The 26,408-nt window shown below is 41.1% G+C and overlaps 1 protein-coding gene across 18 annotated transcripts in view; it reads left to right on the top strand.

Moving 5' to 3' along the window:
- Window positions 1–2,674, top strand: part of CLASP2 (cytoplasmic linker associated protein 2) — a 183,368-nt gene extending 180,694 nt beyond the window's left edge. For all 18 annotated transcript variants that reach the window (XM_044920799.1, XM_021677581.2, XM_044920794.1 and 15 more), the window contains one exon: window positions 939–2,674. In XM_044920799.1, coding sequence (XP_044776734.1) covers window positions 939–1,025 — 87 coding nt within the window. In that variant the 3' untranslated portion in view covers window positions 1,026–2,674. The remainder of the gene's footprint in view (window positions 1–938) is intronic.
- The last annotated feature ends 23,734 nt before the right edge of the window (window positions 2,675–26,408 follow it).

The following is a 26,408-nucleotide window of genomic DNA, read 5'->3' as shown; positions in this document are numbered from 1 at the left end:
CATTAAGGAGGGCACTTGAAGTAATGAGCACTGGGAGATGTATGCAACTGATGAATCACTAAATTCTACCCCTGAAACTAATAATACACTAGATGTTAATTAAATTGAATTTAAATAAAAATTTTTTTAAAAATTAAGTACTTTGTCAGAGTACTAGGCATATGAAGACCATAGGTAGGTTAAAAAATATTTGGAAATGACATTAGATGAAAAAAAGTAAAGCACAGAATTGTATATGCATTGATTAAAACTTTATAAAAGTATGATCTCATCTAGCAAAGACTACAAATTGACACAGAGAAATCAAGAACATTCTTGGAGGGCAGTGTTATAATTGTTTAAGATCTTGGGTCCTGGAACCCAAGTGCCTAATTTCCTATCCTGGCCCACTTCTTACCTACCCCTGTGACTTTAGGCAATGACTTGCATGTCCTTATATCTTGATTTCCTCATCTATAAAGTATTGTTGAGATAAAAAGAGATAGTGTAAGATAGTTAGCTTATTATGTAGCACATGGTGCTCAAATGTTTATCCTTATTGTCTTAATGATGACTTCTTTTTTCTAAGTTTAAGTTTTACATGCTATCACTACAATATTTTTTGAAAAGGCATATTAGAATACTCAGTCATCAGGGGTACCTGGCTGGCTTAGCCTGGTAGAGCATGCAACTCTTGATCTCAGGGTCATGAGTTCAAACCCCATGTTGGGTGTAGAGATTACTTAAATAAATGAATAAATAGAATACTCAGTTGTGAACAGACTTGAGACTTGAATTTTTTTTTTTTTTTGGTAATTCTTAATTATCAACAATAACTTGGGTGTAACTTAGTCTAAAATCTCTCTTTTTAAATTCATACATGTATATAATTTTTTTAATGAGGATCTTACTATAATTTATAATTGGCTCAATGACATACGTTTGGCTTGAATCTGCAGATGAAGCTACTGAATCTTTACATCAAACGTGCACAAACAGGTTCTGGAGGAGCTGATCCCACTACTGATGTTGCTGGACAAAGTTAGTGAAGCTGATTAAAGTGAACCACGGCCTCTCAAAGAAAGGACAGACAGACCACACCTCATCAATGAAAGGAAATTTTCAAACACATCTTTTGGAACTTACCATCTTTCCCAGTTTTAGTTTTTTGTTTTGTTTTGTATTTTCTGTAACAGAGGGCTATCCTCAGTCTGCATGTAACTTTTATGATAGTTATTCCAAATTCAAGAAGAAGCAGTATTAACATCAGTTGATCAGTACAAAGTAATTTTTAATCGAATTCATTTCACATGTTTGTACTTCTTTGTCTTCCCATTAACCTTTGCCAGTGTTATGATTGTATAAATTTTTTTAAATGCTGGTTAAAGAGGAATGCTTAAAGCTTTAAAAGTTTAACAGTCTAAAACATTTTTTTTTGCCTCTATTCAAATGCAGAATAATATTTTTATTGCTACTTGGAGTTTTGTTCCGTATCATGTCCTATGCTAGAAATACTGAAATGATGTGAAACAAAGCAGGACTAATTTGAACTACAGCTGGACTCTGTTGGTGTGATGGTGATACATGTCATTAGTTGCAATTTCTTTGGGGTGATCTGTAGTTTAAAACTAAGACCTCAGAGAAAGTGCTACAGAATCAGCCAGTTCTGTAACACTGATACTGCTTATTGGTTGTTGATCTTGCCATCTTTATTTAAAACCATGTCCCCTCTAAGATCCCTTAAGACAGCTGCACCAAATCATCTGCCTGTTGTTTTCTTGATACTTATTAAAATAGAAGGTTTTATTGCAGGGTTTTTGGTTTGTTTATCTTTGTTGTGAATGATGCTTTTTTCGTATTTATTAATCTCAAATTCACTTATGAATAAACTTGGTAATGGAAAGAGACAAAAAAAAAAAATCAAGTGCATGTGTGTCCTTGACCGTCTTCTGTTTCTCATTTAATAAACAAACTTATTATTGAGACATGGGAGTCAACCAGCACCTTTTCTTTAAATGGTGGGACCTGGTTTCCTTTTACCATGAAATTGTCTTACTTGAAAACATTGATCCTGATGAGAGAGAAGATGGTACAAGGCTATTATCTTTGTGTAATGGACTTAAATTCTCTACCTCTTCAGGGCTAATCCTTATAACTGAGCTGCTGCCTGTAGTATCTTTTGGGAAACTACTTCAAGGGTGATTTTCTGTTACATTTTAACAAATTTTTTTAATCACCTTTTGCTACACCTATTCTTTTCATGTGCAGCCAACTTTCAAAAATTACCAGTTTGGTGAAAGGCAAATTAGATCATTCGGAACCAGGATGCTAATGATTTCTCATCTTGACTTTTTTTAAAATCCTAACATGAAGTGAATTTGACTGGAAAGGCAAATAGCTATTAGGGAAGCAATTTGCTGTTGTTACAGAGTTATCTGTACTTTCTTTGTTTAACTGAAAAAAATGTAGAAATGTATGTAAAGAATTTAAGACAAGAGTACTGGATGGATGATTTGTCATAGGCTTTTCCCTTCGTTTCTGTTCTAGCAGCAGGAAAATAGTTTCTCTATATCCCCTCCCCTTTACCTGTAACAGTTTTGTTTTCTACTGTTAATTACATTGTGTATTTATAGTTCTATGCTTCCTGTTGTGCATATACTGGCAATAAAACTGTACATAACATTACTTGAAAAAATTAACAGTGTTTATCAGTTGTTTTTCTGTCTCACTCTGTGAAAAGTCACTTAGCTCCTAACTAGGTTTTTAAAAATATTTCAGAGGTCCTATATTAGTGCTATTCTCATGAATTTTATAAGTGCGTCTGAGGAAAACATTTATCAGGATTAGCCTCCACAGTCAGATGGCTGTATATGCATGTGTATGACAGCTTATCTTTTTTTTTCCCTAAGATTTTTATTTATTTGTTTGATAGAGCACAAGTAGGCAGAGAGGCAGGGAGAGGGAGAAGCAGACTCCCCGCTGAGCAGGGAGCCCAATGTGGGGCTTGATCCCAGATCCTGGGATCATGACCTGAGCCGAAGGCAAACGCCCAACCAACTGAACCACCCAGGAGCCCCTGACAGCTTATCTTTAAGAAGAAAAGGCATTTTTATTTATTTATTTTTTAAAGATTTTATTTATTTATTTGACAGAGAGACGGTGAGAGAGAGAACACAAGCAGGGGGAGTGGGAGAGGGAGAAGCAGGCTTCCCGCTGAGCAGGGAGCCCGATGTGGGGCTTGATCCCAGGACCCTGGGATCATGACCTGAGCCAAAGGCAGCCGCTTAACCAACTGAGCCACCCAGGCACCCCGAGAAAAGACATTTTAAACATTGAATTCTTCTCAGTTTCTCAGTTATGTTTTATGTTCCATGACCTTTTGTGTGTTTTATAATCATTTTTAATCTAAATATTGATTTAATTTTGATCTCTGCTTTAAGATCCTTCTTTAATTACTGTTGACAACTAAGTACTTTGATGTAAGCTGAATAATAACTCTACTTGAAAACTTAGATCAAGCACCTGGCATCTAAAGACAGGACTCAAATGAACTGAGTAGTGAAAGAGTATGGTTTAATGTGACTAAGTGAAAGCTAATATATAAAAACATGAAAAAAGATTTAAAATTCTGTAATTTTAGGGGCGCCTGGCTGGCTCAGTTGGTAGAACATGTGACTCTTGATCTCAGGGTCATGAGTTTGAGCCCCATGTTGGGCATAGAGATTACTTTAAAAAAATAACAAAAGTAAAAATATATATACATATAAAAAAATAATAATTAAAATCTATAATTTCAGTTAATGAGGCTTTAAGAAAGTTATTACTGACTATTCAAATTTGTTCGTTCCAGAAATATATTTAGGTGTCAGCCATTAAAAACTGGTGGTAAGTTCCTGGTTAAATTTTTTCTTTCCGCCTTTCATTATCAGTATCATTCATTTACTGCACTGCTCAGAACTAATTAAAATCACACAATTCCTGATTATAAACCGTATTTGTTTCTTGGAGGTTTTCAAAATCTATAATAGCCTTCTGCCATTTTCTATTAGGATGTGGTTTGAACCTGAGGTTTCAAATTTGGAGTATATTTACTGTATTCCTTCATATTCTATCTTGTAAACTTTGAGTCAAATGACTTTTCACCGAATATGTCTCCAATAAAAGACTGGAATCTTATCAAGCCAGAACTGTTTATAAATTCAAGTGTATCTTAAAATTATTAATTTAGAATAGCATTTACAGGAAATAGAAATGAGGATTGATACATTACTCCATAATACATGAGGGCTTTTTTTTAAGCTTAACCGTTGACATCTTTGCTTCCTGTGTTGTTTAGGTTTGTCTCATTGCAATTAATCACGTACAGTTTTACAGCTATGCAAAAGAGACAATTAAGCTTAAAAATGCTATCAGTGGGACACCTGGGTGGCTCAGTCATTAAGTGTCTGCCTTTGGGTCAGGTCATGGGATCGAGCCCTACATCGGGCTCCCTGCTCAGCGAGAAGCCTGCTTCTCCCTCTCCCACTCCCCCTGCTTGTGTTCCCTCTCTCACTGTCTCTCTCTCTGTCAAATAAATAAATAAAATCTTTTCAAAAAAATAAATCTTATCAGTTAAAAAGTTATCCACCTCCCTTTTTTTTTTAAGATTTTAAGTAATCTCTACACCCACCGTGGGGCTCAAACTCACAACCCCAAGATCAAGAGTTGCATGTTCCACTGACTGAGCCAGCCAGGCACCCCAAAAGTTATCTATCTCTATAGAGCAGAAATAAATTACATAGAAACTAGAAAAACAGGGGCGCCTGGGTGGCTCAGTCGTTAAGCGTCTGCCTTCGGCTCAGGTCATGATCCCAGGGTCCTGGGATCGAGCCCCGCATCAGGCTCCCTGCTCCGCGGGAACCCTGCTTCTCCCTCTCCTACTCCCCCTGCTTGTATTCCCTCTCTCGCTGTGTCTCTCTCTGTCAAATAAATAAATAAAATCTTTAAAAAAAAAAAAAAAGAAACTAGAAAAACAGTAGAACAGATCAATGAAACCAGGAGCTGGTTCTTTGAAGAAATCAATAAAATTGATAAACCTCTAGTCAGACTAATCAAGAAAAATAAAGAACTCAGTAAGATCACAAATGAGAGAAGAGAAATAACCAACGCCACAGAAATACAATCATAAGAGAATATTGTGAAAAACTATACCAACAAATTGGACAGCCTACAAGAATTGGATAAATTCCTAGAAACATAACCTGCCAAAACTGAAGCAAAAAGAAAAACTTGAACAGACCGATAACCAGCAAAGAAACTGAATAAAAATCTCCCCAAAAACAAAAGACTAGGACTAGATGACTTCACAGGCGAATTCTACCAAACATTTAAAGAAGAGTTAATATCTATTCTCAAAAATTTCATAAAACGAGGGCACCTGGGTGGCTCAGTCGTTAAGCGTCTGCCTTCGGCTCCGGTCATGATCCCAGGGTCCTGGGATCGAGGCCCGCGTCGGGCCCCCTGCTCCGCGGGAAGCCTGCTTCTCCCTCTCCTACTCCCCCTGCTTATGTTCCTGCTCTCACTATCTCTCTCTGTCAAATAAATAAATAAAACCTTTAAAAAAAAAAATCCACAAAACAGAAAAGGAAGGAAAACTTACAAATTTATTCGATGGGGCCAGCATTACCCTAATACCAAAACCAGATAAAGACATCATGAAAAAAGAACTACAGGCCAATATGAACATAGATGCAAAAATTCTCAACAAAATGCTAGCAAACTGAATTCAACAATACATAAAATCCTTTACCACCTGGGGTGCCTGGCTGGCTCAGCAGAGCGTGCAACTCTTGATCTCAGGGCTGTGAGTTCAAGCCCCATGTTGGGCATGGAGCCTACTTTATTTATTTTTTTTTAAGATTTTATTTATTTGACAGAGAGAGACACAGCGAGAGAGGGGACACAAGCAGGGGGAGTGGGAGAGGGAGAAGCAGACTCCCTGTGGAGCAGGGAGCCCGATGTGGGGCTCGATCCCAGGACCCTGGGATCATGACCTGAGTTGAAGGTAGACGCTTAACGACTAAGCTACCCAGGCGCCCTGGAGCCTACTTTAAAAATAAGAATCATTCACCATGATCAAGTGGGTTGCAAGCATGGTCCAATATTCACAAATCAATCAACATGATACATCAGAGAAAGGATAAGAACCATAGATCATTTCAATAGATGCAGAAAAAGCATTTAACAAAGTACAACATTCGTTTGTAAAAAAAACTCTCAACAAAGTGGGTTTAGGGGGGATATACCTCGACATAATAAAAGCCATCTATGAAAAACCCACAGCTAACATCATCCTCTGGGGAAAAACTCTTTTCCCCCAAAGGTCAGGAACAAAACAAGGATGTCTACTCTCACCATTTTTATTCAACATAGTACTGGAAGTCCTAGCCACAGCGCTCAGACAAGAAATAAAAAGAATACAAATCAGTAAGGAAGAAATAAAACTTGCAGTATTTGCAGATGACATGATACTACATATAGAGAACCCAAAAGACTCCACCCCAAAACTGCTAGAACTGATAAACAAATTCAGTAATGTCTCAGGATGCAAAATCAATGTACAGAAATCTGCATGTCTATCCACCAATAATGAAGCAGCAGAAAAGGAAATTAAGAAAACAATCCCATTTACAATTGCACCAAAGAGGTAAACAATCTGTACTCTGAAAACTATACAACACTTATGAAAGAAATTGAAGATGGCACAAAGAAATGAAAAGACATTCCATGCTCATGGATTGGAAGAACACTGTTAAAATGTCTATACTACCCAAAGCAATCTACACAATTAATGCAATCCTTATCAAAATACCAATAGCATTTTTCAGAGCTAGAACAAACAATCCTAAAATGTATATGGAACCTTTACAAAAGCCCCCAAATAGACAAAGCAGTCTTGGAAGAAAAAAAAAAAAGCAAAGCTGGAGGCATCACTATTCCAGACTTCAAGTAATATTACAAGGCTGTAGTGATCAAAACAGTATGGTACTGGCACAAAGATCAATGGAACAGAATAGAAAATCCAGAAATAAACCCACAGTTTTATGGTCAATTAACCTTCGACAAAGCAGGAAAGAATATCCAATAGGAAAAAGTCTCTTCAACAAATGCTGTTGGGAAAACTGGACAGCAACATGCAAAAGAATGAAACTGCAACACTTTCTTATGCCATACACAAAAATAAACTCAAAATGGATTAAAGACCTAAATGTGAGACCCTGAAACCATAAAAATCCTAGAAGAGAACACAGGCAGTAAGTTCTTTGGCATTGACTGTAGCAACATCTTTTTAGATCTGTCTCCTGAGGCAGTGGAAACAAACACAAAAGGAAACGATTGGGACTACATCAGAATAAAAAGCTTCTGCATAACAAGGAAACAAAACTGAAAGACAACATACAGAATGGGAGAAGATATTTGCAAATGATATGTCCAGTGAAAGGTTAGTATCCAAAATATATAAAGAACTTACAGAACTCAATACCCAAAAATCAAATAATCCACTTAAAAAATGGACAGAAGACATGAACAGACATTTCTTCAAAAAAGACAGATGGCTGGGTGCCTGGGTGGCTCAGTCGTTAAGCATCTGCCTTCGGCTCAGGTCATGATCCCAGGGTCCTGGGATCGAGCCCCACATCGGGCTCCCTGCTCAGTGGGAAGCCTGCTTCTCCCTCTCCCACTCCCCCTGCTTGTGTTCCCTCTCTCGCTGTGTCTTTCTCTGTCTAATAAACAAATAAAATCTTAAAAAAAAAAAAAAGACAGATAGCCAACAGACACATGAAAAGATGCTCATCCTTACTCATCATCAGGGAAATGCAAATCAAAACCACAATGAGATATCCCCTCACACCTCTCAGAAGGGCTAAAATCAACACAAGAAACAACAGGTGTTGGTGAGGATGTGGAGAAAAAGGAACCCTCATGCACTGTTGGCGGGAATGCAAACTGGTGCAGCCACTGTGGAAAACAGTATGGAGGTTCCTCAAAAATGGAACTACTTTATGATCCAGCAATTGCACTACTGGGTATTTACCCAAAGAATACAAGAACACTAATTCAAAGGGATTCATGCACCCCTGTGTTTATAGCAGCATTATTTATAATAGTCAAACTATGGAAGCAGCCCAAGTGTCCATCAATTGATGAATAAAGAAAAGGTGGCATACATATGTAATGGAATATTATTCAGCCACAAAGAAGAATGAAATCTTGCCATTTGCAACCACATGGATGGAACTAGACAGTATAATGCTAAGTAAAATAAGTCAGAGATAGAAATACCATATGATTTTGCTCATAGGTGCAATTTAAGAAACAAACAAGCGAAGGAAAAAAAATAAGAGAGGGAGACAAATTTAACTATAGAGAACAAACTGATGGGGCGCCTGGGTGGCTCAGTTGGTTAAGCGACTGCCTTCGGCTCAGGTCATGATCCTGGAGTCCCGGGATCGAGTCCCGCATCCGGCTCCCTGCTCGGCGGGGAGTCTGCTTCTCCCTCTGACCCTCCCCCCTCTCATGTGCTCTCTCTCTCTCTCTCTCTCTCTCTCATTCTCTCTCTTTCAAATAAATAAATAAAATAAAATCTAAAAAAAAAAAAAAAAGAGAACAAACTGATGGTTACCAGAGAGAGGTGCGTGAGGGGATGGGTGAATTAGGTGATGGGGATCAAGGAGGGCACTTGCTGTGAGGAGCACTGGGTGATGTATGGAAGTGTTGAATCATTATATACCTGAAACTAATATAACACTGTATGTTAACTGGAATTTCAATAAAAATAAAAAGTTACCTTTCTTTATTGTAAGCAATAGAGATTGCTTTAAAAAACTTTAAAGAATCTTTTTTTAAAAAAGAGCTTTGTTATTTTTTTTAAGATTTTTTTTAAGTAATCTCCACACCCCACATGGGGCTTGAACTCACAACTGTGAGATTAAGAGTCCCATGCTCTACCGACTGAGCCAGCCAGGTGCCCCAAAAAGAGTGTACTTTAAACCAATCAAGAAAACTTGGGTATAGCTTTTCTTTCAGTGGTTTTATTTCACGAGTTTTTTCTTTTTTTTTTTTTTTTTAAAGATTTTATTTATTTATTTGACAGAGAGAGACACAGTGAGAGAGGGAACACAAGCAGGGGGAGTGGGAGAGGGAGAAGCAGGCTCCCCGCAGAGCAGGGAGCCCGATGCGGGACTCGATCCCAGGACCCTGGGATCATGACCTGAGCTGAAGGCAGTCGCTTAACCAACTGAGCCACCCAGGCACCCGAGTTTTTTCTTTTCTTATAAAGTTCTAATACTGAGTTTGCTCTCCAAACTGAACAAATCACTTATGTCTCCGCAGCTGGCCACCATACACGGCTAAGTTTAATTTAGCTGGACCAACGGGGTACCAGTGGAGGAAGGACCCCAGATGGAGTGTTAGATATCCTTAGATATGTATTCTAAGATAAAATCTAATTGAACTAAAGAGTTCACCCGAGACTTATGCAGAAGAATAATGTGATTAGAATTAACATCACAAACACTGCAATCTTACATACTCTGAAAACTTCAGAAGTGAGGTGTTTTAGGCTACAATTTTTTACAGATTGATCTCTGTGAATCTGGTTCTGATTACCTTTATTTACTTGTTAAATATTTTAGCACCTGCTGTGCATCTGAACCCCCTTCAATCTGTCTGCTGTAAATACGTAGTTGTAGATCTGATAACGAGAGAAAGGCATTAATGTGCTTTCAGAAGGATTAGTATGGGAGGTGCTGGCCCATGACTCAATGACTCAGTGTAGAAAAGTGCCCAGTGGTGCTCCAAGCAAACCCGCCATCCTGAAGGGCATGCACTGTGTGCAGCCCTGGTCTCCCAAGGTTCTTCCACTGTTGGTGGTGGCAGACCTCTAAGGCAGTGTTTTTACCCTTAAGAAAGTATAAATCAGTTACTTTGTTGGAAGTGAGTACAAAAAGACTGCTTAATAATCAGTTTGCGGGTTTTATGTCTACAGCCAAATTTATACTAGTTTTTATCAAAGTTTATCAGAGTAGAGACTTAGACTCAGAGTTAGATCATTTTGACAAAGCAAGAAACGTGCTTTTTCTTCTCCATCCTCATAGAACAGTGGTTCTCAACTTGGTGATTTTGTCCACTGGAGGATATTTGGCAATATCTGGAGACATTTTTGGTTGTCATAACTTGGCAGGGAGGGCCACTGACGTGTAGTGGGTAAGGCCAATGATGCTTGCTGCCAAACATCCTATAATACACAGGATTGCCCCCACAACAAACAGGTGTCCAGCCCCAGATGTCAATAATGCCCAAACTGGGAAGCCTTGCATTAAAGCAAAGGAGTTGCCATGGACAGCTGCCCTGGTAATATAGCCCAGTTTAAAAGCATTGAGTCGGAAAAAAAACAAAATAACCAAAAACCACTGACTCAGGTTTTTTACACAAAGATTGAGTAGAAAGGTAAGCAATCCAGAACTCACTTCTAGATGACTAATTTGAAGATGAATTTTCCCATTTTTAATACATATGGGCTCACATGCCAACCATTCAACATAAATCATTAACCCCCAACATAATCCAAACCATCCTGGCTCATTTTCTTCTGCAACTTACTCCATACTGAACTCTGAGTCTAATGCAAAGTTAGTCCCTCCAATTTTGCTCTCATTAAAGAAACGGTGATTTTTATTTCAAGGAACTGATTATCGAGCTCCTGAGGGCAGAGAATTTCCATACAGTGAGGTTCACTCCAGGCCAGCAGCAGTGCGGTTCACCTAGGAGACCCTCAAGAATGGCCTTGGGGTTGGTTGGCCAGTGTTAAAAACTTGATAGTTATTCAAATATGGCATGATTCCACCTATGAGGTGCCTAGAGTAGTCAAATTCATAGAGACAGAAAATGGCATGGTGGGTGCCAGGGGCTGGAGGAAGGAGGAATAGGGCGTGATTGTCTAGTGGGCACGGTCACTATCTGGGATGATGAAAAGAGGTAGACGGTGGTGATAGCTGCCCAGCAGTGTGAATGTACTTAACACCACTGACCTACACATTTTAAAGTGACCAAATGGTAAATATTATGTTGTGTATTTTACCACAATTAGGAATAATAAAAAATAACTTAATGATCATTAAAATGAGGTCACAATATAAAAGTGATTCAAGAACTCTGTTCACCGCCTGATTGCCGAGAATGCCGATACTTAAAGATGATCAGGTAGATGGGGCGCCTGGGTGGCTCAGTTGGTTAAGCGACTGCCTTCGGCTCAGGTCATGATCCTGAAGTCCCGGGATCGAGTCCCGCATCGGGCTCCCTGCTCGGCAGGGAGCCTGCTTCTCCCTCTGACCCTCCCCCCTCTCATGTGCTCTCTGTCTCTCTCTGTCTCAAATAAATAAATAAAATCTTTAAAAAAAAAAAAAGATGATCAGGTAGATAATCTATCGAATGCTATCTATATCCGTATACATACAGCGTATATATAAGAACAGAGCAGGCAAATTGAAGCAACTCTTTAAAAAACAGCTGTGTTGAGATGTGTTGATAGTGCTTACCCACGGAATTGTGAAATTCCGATCTTTGCTTCCTCTCTTGTACACACTGCTCATTTGTCCATGATGTCAATTTCCCTGATGCTGGCTTTGCCGCTCCTCTCCCTCCATGTTTCTAGATTGAACACACAGAATGAAGCCTCCTTTCAGGTTTATACCGTAGGCAGACCTATCACCCTCTGCCCCTTGTCACCCTTGCCTCTGCTCTTGCACTGACTACTGGCACCTGGCCCACAGATTTCCTCACCTTCCCAACAGAGGTATAGCAGCAGACTGGTTAAGAGAAGGCATTACGCCGTGAAACTGATCACGGAAAAATCACTATTTCCACCACCTGAGTGAGTTACTTAATCTCTCAAAGCTTCAATTCCTCATCTTACAGAACAGCGAGAACAACAGCACTTATCACATGAGATCGTTGTGGGGACTCGATGAAATAATGCCTGTTTATTAGGCATAGCCTGACACTCCGCACGGGATGGCCTTTAGTCTCCGACGGGGACAGTGGTCATCCAGCTGACCCACTGAGATGCTGCCGCCCTTCATGCTCAGTCACTCCACCCTCCTTGGACCTGGGCTGCTCCAGCTAAGGATCATAAACCCAGCATTTCACTTGCTAATTGCAAGGGGATTTAACAATTAGTATTATTTTTTTTTATTGTGGTAAAAAGCATACAACATTAAATTTACCATCTGAGCCTCTTTTAAGTGTACTTTCAGTAGTGTTCAGTATATTCACATTGTTGTACGACAGATCTCTAGAATTTTTTCATCTTGCAAAACTAAAATTCTGTACCCATTAAAGACTAATTCCCCTCCCCCAGCCCTTGGCAACCACCTCCCTACTTTCTGTTTCTGTGATTCTGATCATTTTAGATACTTCATAAGAGTGGAATCATATAGTATTTGTCCTTTTGTGCTGGGCTTTTTCACTTCATATAATGTACTTCAGGTTCATCTGTTCTGTGGCATGCAACAAGGTTTTCTTTTTGAAGGCTGAATAATATTTTATTGTATGAATATACACATTCCTTCATCCTTTCATCCGCCAACAGACATTTGGGTTGCTTCCACCCCTTGGCTATGATAATGCAACACAGTCTTTTTTTTTTTGTAACCATGTATGTGTTTCTAGCACTGTCCACAATACTTGGAACATAGCAATACTATATATAGCAAGTTTTAATATTTGTTTTATAAATGTATACACGAATGAATTAGTTCAGTGACTCTTTATCCAAATCTCTTAAAAACAATAAATTGTTGTGCACATTTTCACACTTCAGATTTTTACTGGTGTTTTACATTTTAGCTTGAAAGTATGTAATAAACACTGTATACTGATTGTTCTTTCTCATGTGTCAGGATTTGTGCTCAGCACGTTAGATGCATTAAGTCTTCATTCCAATCCCATGAGTCAGGTATTATCATCAACCCCAATTCACAGAAGAGACTGAGACATGGAGAAGTTAATTGATTTGCCCAAGATCTTGTAGCCCATAAGCTTGTAACTAAGTTTTAAAACCAGATTATCTGAGGCCAGAGATAGAAAACTTAATCTCTGTGCTAGAAATGCTCTAGTTCAGGAACTAGAGCTCAGTACAGGAACATTTGTAAGGTTCTGCTCCAACTTTGTGAATACTGGCACCCTTTAAGGTCTAAAGGAAAAAAAAAAAGCTATGGCATTTAAAAACTGTTCTTTATATATAATTTTGAATAACTGGAGCATAAAAAACACTGAGTTTCTAAAAATACATATATCTAACCTAGGGAAGTAATCAAAATAAGTAAAAATAATAGTCATAGTAGTTAAAGAAAAGGATGCAATTTCCATATCCTCTATCATACTGGAAGCATTTATAAAATGATAACTCGACCCGAACCACATTTGTCTTGGAGATGCAAGGCATGACAGCAGGAGGTCCAGCTCTCCCGCCTCACTGACGCTGCGAATACAGAGGATTACATCGCCTTTTCCAGTTGTCCTGCCTCCATTCACTTGCCTGTCTTCAAACCCGGATGGTGAAGAGAAGTGTCATGAGGACACCATTCAACAGCCGTAAGGAGGGTAGCCAGCCCAGACTGAAATGCCGGGAGAGCAGGCTCTGGGAGGAATGTGTCCAAGGAGAGGAGAGAAAGAAAGAGGGGGACAAAAGGAGGGGACTCACCTGATGAGTGCATGTATTGGGGGGATTTTCTCAGATTTGGGGAGGGAATTAATGTGGGTAAATTGACAAGCACATGGAAAGCAAAGTACGTAGCGTAATATACTATATCCTCATCTGTGAATAATATTTAAACATAATAATAATGAAAGCTGACTTAATCAAAGAGCTGTGACAACTTTGACGAGGCAGGAGTATATAGATCATTGAATCCTCACCTGCCATTGTAAAAAAGTAAATAGATAATATCTAGAAACAAGTATGGAAGGAAATTGCTGAAGGTTGAAAGTAGCTGCTTTGGAAAGTAGCAGTCTCCTGAGGAGGGAGACTGGGGCAGGGGTCTGAGCTTTGTTATAAACTCAGCAGCATTTGTGTCTGTTTCCAGCTATGTACTTTTACCACTTTGGTTTTCTTAAAAAAAAAAAAAAAAAAAAAACAAATAAATTACACCAGCGCTTCCAGATGGGTACTGTTCATGGTGACAAAAACAATAACAAAGAAGAAGAGGAAGAAGGAGGAGGAGAAGGAGGAGGAGAAGAGGAAGAAGAGGGAGAAGAAGAAGGAGAAGGAGAAAAGGGAGGGAGGGAGGGAAGGAGGAAGGGAGGAAGGAAGGAAGGAAGAAAAACTAACCCATGTGTGCATGGCATAGGATTTTAAAGTTGGGGAAAACAGAAAGAATACATTCCAGATTGCAAACAAGGATGTGGAGGTAGGGGGTTCACCTGAGGAAGAGAGAAGAAAGAGGATTTGCGATGTGGCATATAATTTCATTTGTGGAAATTTATGTTTGTTTTATGAAAGTCTTACCTCTACCAAAAAATAAATAAACAAATAAATAAGTCTTCCAATCTTTCCCTTTGCTTCCTTGGGTCCAGTGTGCCTTTTTTTCCTGCCTGCACATTTAGACCAGCATTTTTACATGACAGACACCAGTCTTTGGAGCATGCCATTTGGCAAAGGAAAGTGGTATTTCAGTTCAGAAAACCTCTTAGCACATCAATGATCCCTGGGTAATTGGGGCAGATTGATTCCTGCTTTTCTAGGTCCCCAGACCTCGGCTTTTAACATCTTTCCTGCAGGAGAAAAATTATTACCTTTTCTGGTTTTATTTTCTGGTTTTAATATCATATAAGATCTTGCTATTCTGCGAATCGGCAGCATGAGCATCATTCAGACCTACTGCATTTTTAACAAACTCCCCAGGTGACTCATATGGTTTGCGATTCATATACATGTTCGTGTGTGAGAAGCACTGATCTAGAGGTGTTTGTGGTAAACAACACTGATGTTATTTATGTTGTATGGTCCTTTCACTTTAGCAATTGTCAAGCAGCTTATGGACTCCATTTTGAATGCTTTCCAGTTAGCGGCTATTTCTTTTCATTACACATTCTCATAGGAAATCTATGAACAAATGTATTAACTACAATACTGGGAATTCTGGGACTACATCCCCAAGATCACAGCTTCTGGCAATGACAGGTATGCTGGATCGTGGTGAAATAGCAAGTAGCCTGATTCAAGTTACCAATCAAATGGATTGTTTGAGCAACAAGTACTACAACATAAATGTAATTCCATTCTATTGAAAAATCATTTATTGGGGCGCTTGGGTGACTCAGTCGGTTAAGTGTCTGACTCTTGGTTTTGGCTAGGTCATGATCTCAGGGTCCTGGGATCAGGCCACGGAGTAGGGCTCTGTGCTTAGCAGGAAATCTGCTTGAGATTCTCTCTCTCTCTTCCCTTCCCCCTGCTCATGCTCTCACATGTGCTCTCTCTCAAATAAATAAATCAATCTTTTAAAAAAATCATTTATTCAACAAGTACTGGTGATGTAGGAAAGATGTTGGGGTTTGAGCCGACAGCCAAGGAAGAATTCTTGAGACGTCTTTGGTGCAAAAAGGTGGCTTTATGAAAGCCTGAGGACAGGATCTGTGGGCAGAAAGAGCTGCACTGGGGTCAGGAGGAGTGGCCCATTATGTACTTTCAAGTTGGGAGGGGGTTAGGGATGGCGTAAGCCTCCCAGGCATTTTGGAAGCAAGGTTTCCAGGACCTTGAGGGGGCTAGCTATTGTTGGGAAAAGGTCATTTATTACTGTCTAATAAAACCTTAGTCATGAAACCCTTCAGATGTGTATCAGTGGGCCATATGCTTGGGGGATGATTATCAACATGTATCTTGAGGGGTAGAGATGAAGTTACAAAGGAATTTTTTGCTCTTTTTTTTTTTATTCTTATGTTAATCCCCATACATTACATCATTAGTTTTACATGAAGTGTTCCATGATTCATTGTTTGTGCATAACACCCAGTGCTCCATGCAGAATGTGCCCTCCTCAATACCCACCACCAGGCTAACCCATCCTCCCACCCCCCTCCCCTCTAGAACCCTCAGTTTGTTTTTCAGAGTCCATCGTCTCTCATGGTTCGTCTACCCCTCCGATTTCCCCCGCTTCATTCTTCCCCTCCCGCTACCTCCTTCTTCTTCTTTTTTTTTTTCTTAACATATATTGCATTATTTGTTTCAGAGGTATAGATCTGAGATTCAACAGTCTTGCACAATTCACAGCACTTACCAGAGCACATACCCTCCCCAGTGTCTATCACTCAGTCACCCCATCCCTCCCACCCCACCCCCCACTCCAGCAACCCTCAGTTTGTTTCCTACAATTAAGAATTCCTCATATCAGTGAGATCATATGATACATGTCTTTCTCTGTTTGACTTATTTCACTCAACATAATACCCTCCAGTTCCATCCACATCGTTGCAAATGGCAAGATCTCATTCCTTTTGATGGCTGCATAATATTCCATTGTATATATATACCACATCTTCTTTATCCATTCATCTGTCGATGGACATCTTGGCTCTTTCCACAGTTTGGCTATTGTGGACATTGCTGCTATAAACATCGGGGTGCATGTACCCCTTCGGATCCCTACTTTTGTATCTTTGGGGTAAATACCCAGTAGTGCAATTGCTGGATCATATGGTAGCTCTATTTTCAGCTTTTTGAGGAACATCCATACAGTTTTCCAGAGTGACTGCACCAGTTTGCAGTCCCACCAACAGTGTAGGAGGGTTCCCCTTTCTCTGCATCCCCGCCAACATCTGTCGTTTCCTGACTTGTTAATTTTAGCCATTCTGACTGGTGTGAGGTGGTATCTCATTGAGGTTTTGATTTGGATTTCCCTGATGCCGAGTGATATTGAGCACTTTTTCATGTGTCTGTTGGCCATTTGGATGTCTTCTTTGGAAAAATGTCTGTTCATGTCTTCTGCCCATTTCTTGATTGAATTCTTTGTTCTTTGGGTTTTGAGTTTGATGAGTTCTTTATAGATTTTGGATACTAGCCTACAAAGGAATTTTTATATGTTAAAGAAGACTTACAGGATCCTGGGGATCGGGCTAAGATTGCCTTTTGCCCTTAGCAAAGTATTAACATCGAGGCAGCTGAGTCCCTAGAGGAATGTCACTCTGCCTGTTTGAAGGACTTTTCAATGGGCTGTAGATAGTAAGGAAATTTAATTTTTCTTTTGCCTGTGCTTCCCACATCACTTGGACGCCTATTCAAACGTCAGACACTGTTCTAGGCACTAGGAATATCACATTGAAAAAGCAGACAAAAATCTCTTTCCTCCTGGAACTTACATTCTAGTCAAAGAGAAAAGATAAATAAGAAAAATGTAGTATACCTGAGATAGTGACAAAGACTAAGGGACCACAAAAAATCAGGGAAGGAGGATTTTAAAAGGTGAGGATGTGATCGAATCTTCCAAAGCCTGGTCAGTGAAGCCCTCACTGAGAAGGATGCTGAGCAGAGGTGAAGAAGTGGAGGGTGACAGGCAGAGGAACGGCTCCCAAACATGTCTATGTCCTAAATCCCGGGGTCTTTGGATATTTTACCTTACATGGCAAAAGGGACTTTGCAGGTGTTATTAATTTAATGGTCTTGAGAGGGGAAGTTTAGCCTGGATTAGCCAGGTGGGCCCACTGTCATCAACTGTGTCCTTATAAGCGAAAGAGGGAGGCAGGAGGGTCAGAGTGAGGAGCAGACATGCCAGCAGAAGCAGAGGTTGGAGCGATGTAGGAACCAAGGGATGCAAGCAGCCTCCAGAAAACTGGAAAAGGCCAGGAAACAGGTTCTCCCCTAGAACCTCCAAAGGAATGCAGCCTGTTGACACCTCGACTTGAGTGCAGTGAAGTTGATTTTGGATTTGTGACCACCAGAACTGTGAGATAATACATTTTTGTTGTTCTAATCCACCCAGGAATCTGTTACAGTGCGCTGGGAAACTAAGGCATGAAGCCAGGCCTGGGGTGGCACAGGTACGTTAACTGCCTCAGCGTACATCTCCAAAAGCATAGTGGCTTCGTAAAACAAACATTCAGCTCTCATCCACGGTACAGCAAGATGCAGGCAGACCAGGCACTCTTCTGCTCCATGGACACAACGGGGATCTGGTGCCCTGGGCCCAATCAGGGGCTCCACTAGCCCCTAGGCTTCACAGTCCCCCACTGGATACTTTGCATCTGACTCGATGATAAAGGGAGAACAAGCATGGACAATTGCAAGGGAGAACTAGAGTGGGAGGGCCTGGAAGAGGCAAATGGCACTCCCACCTGTATTCCACTGCCTAGGACTTCCATAACGACATGGCCATCTCTAGTGTTGCAAGGGAGACTGGGAACTGTACCTTATTTGTGTGCTCAACAAAAGAAATGTGGCTTGGCAAAATAACAACTCTGCTACAGTCCATCCACCTTTCTGGCCACCAAATGTCTGTGCACACCTATGCCCTCCCCACAGAACACAGTGACTCTTCGTGTAAGGGATACAACCCCAAGTCCCATTCAGTCAACACCCTACCCAAAGTCCAGATGTCCAGTGATGTAAAATTCTGTCCATCAGGTCTGGATGTTAAAGGAAACCAAATATGTCACCCCCAAAAAAGAGAATGCCAAGACTCCCTGAGAGTTTTGAAAGGGCCAAGCCTAAAAGTAACTTATGTGAAGGGAAATTAGGTATAGATTATATGGGAACTCTCTGTACTCTCCTCAATTTATCTGTAAATAAACTCTAAAAAATGACATTAGAATCATGATGGATTGTTTCTGTCCTCTTAGAATACGTTGTGAATGGGGCGCCTGAGTGGCTCAGTCGGTTAAGCATCCGATTCTTGATTCCAGCTCAGGTCATGATCTCAGGGTCGTGCATGGAGCCCTGCGTTGGGCTCCATGCTCAGTGGGGAGTCTGCTTGTTCTTTTCCCTCTGTCCCTCCCCCTGAGCACTTGCTCTCTCTCTCTCAAACAAATAAATACAATCTTAAAAAAAGAATACACTGTGAAGAATTTAGGCATGAGTTATCATGAAAGCTGCAACTTAATCACATGGTTAAACGAATAAGTAGACAAATGAACAGAAGTAGAGAAATTAACAATAGTGAAATATATGTGACTAAAGAATATATAGCTGATTGTTTTTCTGTTCTTTTAGCTTTTCTGTAGGTTTAAAAAAATTTTAAATACATAGTTGGAGGAAAAAAATAAGAAAGATCATTAAGTTTATTGGAGAAGTATTTTATATTAAATGTGCCTATGAGAAAAAAAATTACCTGTTCTGTTTTCCTCAAGATGAAGGGCACTTGGAAGCATATTTGGATTGTCTGGTCTATAGTTCTCCAGGGTCAAACTTGGCTCAGTCTTTGCTGAGTAAAAAAAATCTAAGAAATTCCCAAGTGGCTCGGGGTATTGGCAAAATGACTATAAACTAGAGACTGTCCACATTTGCATATAGTCAAGTAACATTTCATCCCTTGTTGGATTTTATGATATGGTCAAAAACACCGTGAATGGTGACAGCAAGGGCACTGACAAATGAGATGTCTGTCCTTGAGTTGCCTGCTTATCCAAGACTTAGTAGTCAACTCATTCTTGTTGGTGAGATGGGTCAGAGGTTACACACAAGAGCAAACACTTACATGAACCAGGCCGAGTTCTAAGCTCAACAATGTGTTAACTTATTTAATCCTCACAACTCCATGAGGGAGATACACTATTATCTCCATTTTATAGATGGGGAAACTGAGGTAATGTCCTAGATCACACACTCATAGTTGGCACAGTTTGAATTTGAATCCAGGCAATCTAGCTACAGAGTCTAACTACTATGTTATATTCAAAGGAGCACTTGGCCCATCTTTGTGGTCATGTGGTCTATATGATGTTCACATTATTTTTGACACCATTCCAGTTCTCAAAATCCGATTTCAGGGCATTCTCTCCATGCAAACAGAACCAGGAAGGTAACATTCTCATTTTAAAAGCAAAGAGACTTTTTATCAAATCCCACCCAATGGCATTGTTATCCACCAATCTAAGAATGAGCATATTTGTTAACTGTTCCAGGAACAAATTTTGCTAGTTTTAAATCCAGTTGACTTGAAGCTTTTCAAACATCTTGCTACCTACCTGACTGTGGGTGTTGTTCACAAGAATGACCACAATTTTCCAGTCCCTCTCCCATTTCTCTCAAAGAGAGAATCTGAAAAATGTGTTTTATAATGGTGAAGCATTTTAAGAACCACCAGACAAAAAGCATCTTTGCTCCTTGTCAGCATTTATGCCAGATAATTTTTGTGATTTTGCATCTGCTTTCACCAAGAGGTGGAATCTATTTCCCCATCCCTTCGATCTGGGCTGGTCTTATGACTTGCTTTGGTTAAGAGATTTCAGCAGAAGTGATGGCGTTCTAGTGCTGGGCTGGGGTCTTACACTGGCCTGTTGTCTCTCAGAACCCATCCCACCACCATGAGAACAAGGCAGACATGGTCTGCTGGAGACTGGAGACCATGTAGTGTGACTCAAGTCAGCCCAGATGTCCCAGCCGAACCCCAGACATGCAAGGAAGCCAGCCAAGATCAGCAGAGCCATTGCTGGCTACAGATGCATGAGGAAGCCTCACTGGGCTCAGAAGAACTGCACAATTGAGCCCAGCAAAAGTTCTGACACACAGAACTGAGTAAATGGCCGTTGTTTTAAATCCCTACATTTTGAGGTGGTTGGTTACCCAGCAAAAGTTAATTGACACTCTGGCTCGCTGGATACTCAGCACTGCTTTTCCAAAACCTCGGCATGTCTCAGAGGTATCCCCAGTACCCCACTGCCTTAGTCTCTTCAGGCTGCTGTAACAAAATACAGCCAACTGGGGGGCTTACAGGCAACAGCAACTTACTTCTCACAGTTCTGGAGGCTGGAAGTCTGAGATCAGGGTGCCAGCGTAGTCAGGTAGGGGCATCTTCTGGGGTGCAGACTTTTTACTGTATCCTCACATGGCAGAAGGGGAGGGGGAGAGCTCTGTGGGTCTCTCTTTATAAGAGCACTAGTCCCATTCTTGAGGGCATAGCCCCTCCCAAAGGCCTCACTTAATACTATCACCTTGGTGGGGGGTAGATTTCAACATCTGAATTTTGAAGAGATGCAAGCATTCAGATGCTAGCACCCATGAACATCTTAACAAAGACCGAATCTGAAAGGATACACCTTTTGCAATGGTTAAGCAGCCCAAGAGCCATCACACAGAAAGGGTGTTTGCTACTTGTTAGCATTTGAAAATTATATCATCTATCACTAATTTTTCCTAGGGAAGAATTAATTGCTGTGCAGAAGTCCAAGCAGGTAGGTCTTTTTAATCCCAGCAGTCAAATGTGAACATTTCTAAGACCCGATTTTCTCCATCAAGAGCTTGTTCTTCCTGTTTACCAGCTGTATCTTCCTGTTCAGTAGCTGTTACTAAGTAGTGACTGGATAAAGATTGTATAAGGAGAGCAGTTGTTCCTTTAGCTGATCCCCAGGGTCACATTTAATTGGGAGAAAATGGTAGGTATGGGATCATTGACCATGGCTATAGCAGCCTTTCTGTTGAGAGCTGTATCAGCTGCTTTCACAATTTTGCAAAACAGCAAGACCAGAGTGTTCTTCAGATGCTGCTCATCTTCACCCATTACTGGCAATATAAAACTCTAGTGACCAGGTTTTAGATTATGTTGCAGGAGGCAGCCCTTCAACTTAGTTGCTCTCTTCAATGAAAATTTCTATGTGCATGTATCTCAAGTGGATGTACTCCAACTTGCGTATTCTTTGGAATACAAATGCCATTTTCACCATACTTTGCTTAATCTATTTGTGGGATCTTCTTTTTTTTAAAAGATTTTATTTATCTGACAGAGAGAGACACAGCAAGAGAGGGAACACAAGCAAGGGGAGTGGGAGAGGGAGAAGCAGGCTTCCCGCAGAGCAGGGAGCTTGATGCGGGCCTCTATCCTAGGACCCTGGGATCATGACCTGAGCCGAAGGCAGACACTTAACGACTGAGCCACCCAGGCACTCCTATTTGTGGGATCTCTTAATATGTTAGGCAAACACAACTTTTATTCATGATCTAAGTTCTAAATAGTTTTTTTTTTTAATTTTACTTATGGTGGTGTTTACTATAAAAAAGTAATAGTTTTATGTTGTCAAGTGCATCAATCCTTTAAGATTGCTAGATTTTGTGTCATAGTTACAAAAGCCTTTTCCCAAGTTTCTAAAATTGTTCTCCCACGTTTTCTTCTAGTGCTTTATAATTTTGCTTTTTATCCTTCTAAGCCTTTTTAAAGAAAAAGAAATTTGAGCCATTTGGAATGTATTCTGGTATAAGCTTTTTCAGGTGCTTAAAGTTGATCCCCAAACCAGCTATTGAATAGTCCATTTTCTTTCACTGATTTGAGATGCCGGCTTTATTGCATAATAAATTTCCGTATGCATATTGATCTGTTCCTGGATTTTTTCATTCTCTTCCTTTGCTCATCCATTCATCAATGAATACTGTTTTAAAATATTTAGGTTTTATAATGTTTTAATATCTAAACTTAAAATTTTTTTTGAATATTTCTGCTCATTTACTTTTCCATTTTAATCTTAGAATCATTTTGTCCAATTAAAAAATTCTGTCAGTGTTTTTATTGGAAGCACATTAAATTTACTGGTTAGCTTAAGCAGAACTACCATTATAATACCGGATGTAGTATTTTATGTTCAGTGTACTTTTGTGTTTATTTTGAGAATTTAAAAATTTTGCTCACATAGTTCTTTACACTTCCTGTTAGGTTAGTTCCAAGATATTTTACCTTTTTTTTTTTTAAGATTTTATTTATTTGACAGAGAGAGAGATAGCAAGAGCAGGAACACAAGCAGGGGAGTAGGAGAGGGAGAAGCAGGCTTCCCGCTGAGCAGGGAGCCCGATGCGGGGCTCAAGCCCAGGCTCCGTCCCAGGACCCTGGGATCGTGACCTGAGCCGAAGGCAGACGCTTAACGACTGAGCCACCCAGGCACCCCAGGATATTTTATCTTTTTAAATCCTGTTATAAATTGATCCTCTTCTTTCATTATGGTGTCAATGCTCTTTGTATGAAACTATTGATTTATGAATATTCATGTTGTATGCCACTATGTTATTAAATTTTTACTTGTTTCCCCATGAGATTTTCAGGTATGTGAACATATAATCTATAAATAGTGATAACTTTAACCTCCTTTTTCTACTTTTATATCTCTAGTTTCTTTTTCTGATTTAATTGTGTTGTTTAGTGCTTTCAAAAACCTATTAAGTGATAATAATGAACATGCTGTTCTGGTTAAAAATATGTCAAGTTCTTTGACATTTATCCTTCAAAAGATGGAGACAAATCCTCTCTCTCTCTTTGTTTTAAAGATTTTATTTAGTTATTTGACAGAGAGAGAGAGAGAGAGCACAAGCAGGGGGAGCTGCTGAGGGAGAGGGAGAAGCAGGCTCCCCACTGAGTAGGGAGCCCGACGTGGGGCTCTATCCCAGAGCGTGGGATCATGACCCGCGAGCTGAAGGCAGATGCTTAACCGACTGAGCCACCCAGGCGCCCAACAAATTCTCTTCTTGAGTGGAGGCTAGATGGAGTGACTTGCTTGTATGGAGCAGCAATAAAGTAGAAGGGATAATGTGTGACTTTGGAGACCAGGTCATAAAAGGCAGTGCAGCCTCCTTTCTCTGTCTTGGTTTACTTACTCTGGGGAGAGGGGCGTGGTGCGGTGCCAGATGCCATATTTTGAAGACACTCAGGCAGCCCTGTGGTCCCAAATGAGGCACTGAGGTTTCTGGCCAACAGTCATGCAAGTAAGCTTGAAAATGGATCCTCCTGCCCCAGGTAAGCCCTCAGATAACTGTAGCTCCAGCTGATATCCTGACTGTAAACTTAAGAGAAACCTGAGCCAGAACAATGCCGCAAAGCTTGCCCCTCAGATACGTGTTGGTAAAGATTTTATTTATTGGAGTAGATTATAAATTGATTCCCAAAAACCCACAAAGCTTAAAAATGAATTGTATCAGTTTGGCCTAAAAAGGACAACGAGAGTACCACGTGAAAAGAGTACTTCAGACCCCTGCACAACTACGGATGGAAAACAGCTGAGAAAACTACTGAGTTGTAAACATGGGCTACTTTTTAAGGAACTGGAAGGATAAGTCAGAGGGCGGAATCAAGAGTCCAGCGGATGGAGATAAGAGCCACTGAGTATTCCCAGGAAGTATGATGAAGTCCTAAGCAAGGAACTGGCAACATTTACCCAACTGGATTTTAGAATGTCTATGATCTAGTGTGCCTTCTATTCCCCTCTTTGAAGAAAAATGTCAATAGAGGTAAGTTTCCTGTGCCTCTCACATTATTGCCTGTGAGGTGTGTGGTAGTGGCTGGGGCAGATCATTTGTCTTTTTAACTCACAGATCTTCATCCAGAGGAGCCACTTGAAAGACCCACTTAATGCACACCCGAGGAACTGCAGCCAAAGAGCCTCATCTGTTCCAGGACCTCACAAAATCCCGAACCTTAATGTTGTAATGGGATGAGAACTTTGCAGGGGTCTGGGCAGGAGGTGAGTGTTTACTGCATGTGGAAAGAGTATACAACATTTGTGGCCAGATGGTGGATTTTGGTAATTTTAAAACATGGCCCCCCCCAAACTATTTAACTTTCCTCCCATCAATCTTATTCTATGGCTGCTTCACTAATACAGTACAGAATAAAGAGTCTGTGTCAGTTTCTGGTCCCAGGCCTTCAGTGTTAAAGAAAAAAATATTCAGTGTCACTTGTTAAAAATGGCAAGACAGACTTTACTCAGGACCATTACAATAGGTATTAAGGACCACACCAACACAATTTTGCAGTGGAGATTAGGCTCAACTCTAAAAACAGCATGGCTAAGTGGGAATCTGGAACCAAGGAGCAAGTTGGGGGTGAGTGAATGTAAAGTTACTATGAAGAAATTACTAGGAGGTAAGGCGGGGTTGTTGTGGCCGGTACCTAACAGGATTCTTTTGAAGGCCCGCCAGGGTGATCAGACATCACCTGGGGGATGGCTGAGGCTAAGGGACCTGAGCAGATAAGGAGGTAGAGGGTTCTTGCTAAAACTGAATTTTACAAGAAAGTGCACAGATGGGTCTTCTAGGAGAAGATTTGGAGTCTGACTAAAGTTTGGTCAAACAAAGAATCTTTGTCATTAAGAAACCAGCAATTTCCACTTCCTGTTGTTTGAGACACTTGCTTTAGGAACCCAGCTGCCCCGCTGACAGGAAGTCAAGACGACACGGAGAGGCCATTGTGTAGGCATTCCAGCAACCCCAATTGAGGTTCCAGTGGATAGCCAACATGAAGCAATAAAACACGTTGAGTGGGGAAGCCCTTGAGATGACTTTAGCCCCAGCCATGCCACTCCACCCACAGGAGAGACCCTGAACGAGAACCATCTAGCTAAGCCCAGTGAACCTCCAGAACCATGAGCGATGACAATAACATCATTGCTGGATATTACTGCGACTAAAACCCCAGCTTAAAAAAAAAAAACAAAAACCCCAGCTTAACCCAGGCTCGCCATTATGCTCACTGCAATCTGCAATTGGGAGACAGCCGGAGCCCTTTACAGGAGCGTTGATTGGCCTACACCCACGTCAATCAAGATTTTCTGCCTAATAGGCTTTTCAGCCCCCAGGCACCCCCCCCCGCCCCGCCCCAACCGATCTTTCCATCTGTAGTTTCGGCAAAACCCAGAGACTATCTGGAAAGACCACAAGGGAGCAAAGCCCATCCAGGAGCGGCGTTTAGGGCGGCTTCCTCCGGTGCGGTCCAATGAACTCTTTCTTTTGGCAGCCAATTCCGGCCTCGAGACCGCCCAAGAGGAAGAACGTTTTGATTGGTTGTTTAGTAGAGGGGCACAGAGACTCACGGGAGCCTCGAGGAAGCACTTGTCATTATTGTCCAGTTCGCCTGTCAATCAGCTCGCCTTTCTGGAGGGGCGGAAACTGGCTGCCCAGCGGGCACCACCTCTTCCTGGGCTGGCGTGCGGGGAGGCGATGGGCCGCAGGGGCTGCGAATCGGCCGCGTGGGCGGGGCAGCGCTACTCGGCCTGAACAGTTTCTCGGTCGTGAAACGTCGGGAGTTTCCCGAAGCGTCGGGCCGTGCGGGGCGGGCCCGGGCGAGGGGCGAAAGCCCGGGTGGGGGCGGGGCCGGGGCGGGGCCGGAGGAGGCGGAAGCGGCGAGAGAGCTCAGGCCGCAGCCATATAGGAGCCTGCGTCCGGGCCGGCGGAGCGGCGGCGGCGGGGTTGGCCGGGGTGGCGGGACCCTAGT

Source organism: Neomonachus schauinslandi, chromosome 1, assembly GCF_002201575.2.
Source record: "Neomonachus schauinslandi chromosome 1, ASM220157v2, whole genome shotgun sequence".
Taxonomy (NCBI): domain Eukaryota; kingdom Metazoa; phylum Chordata; class Mammalia; order Carnivora; family Phocidae; genus Neomonachus; species Neomonachus schauinslandi.
The sequence above is the reverse complement of the archived record's forward strand: the minus strand, read 5'-3'. Positions and strand labels throughout refer to the sequence as shown.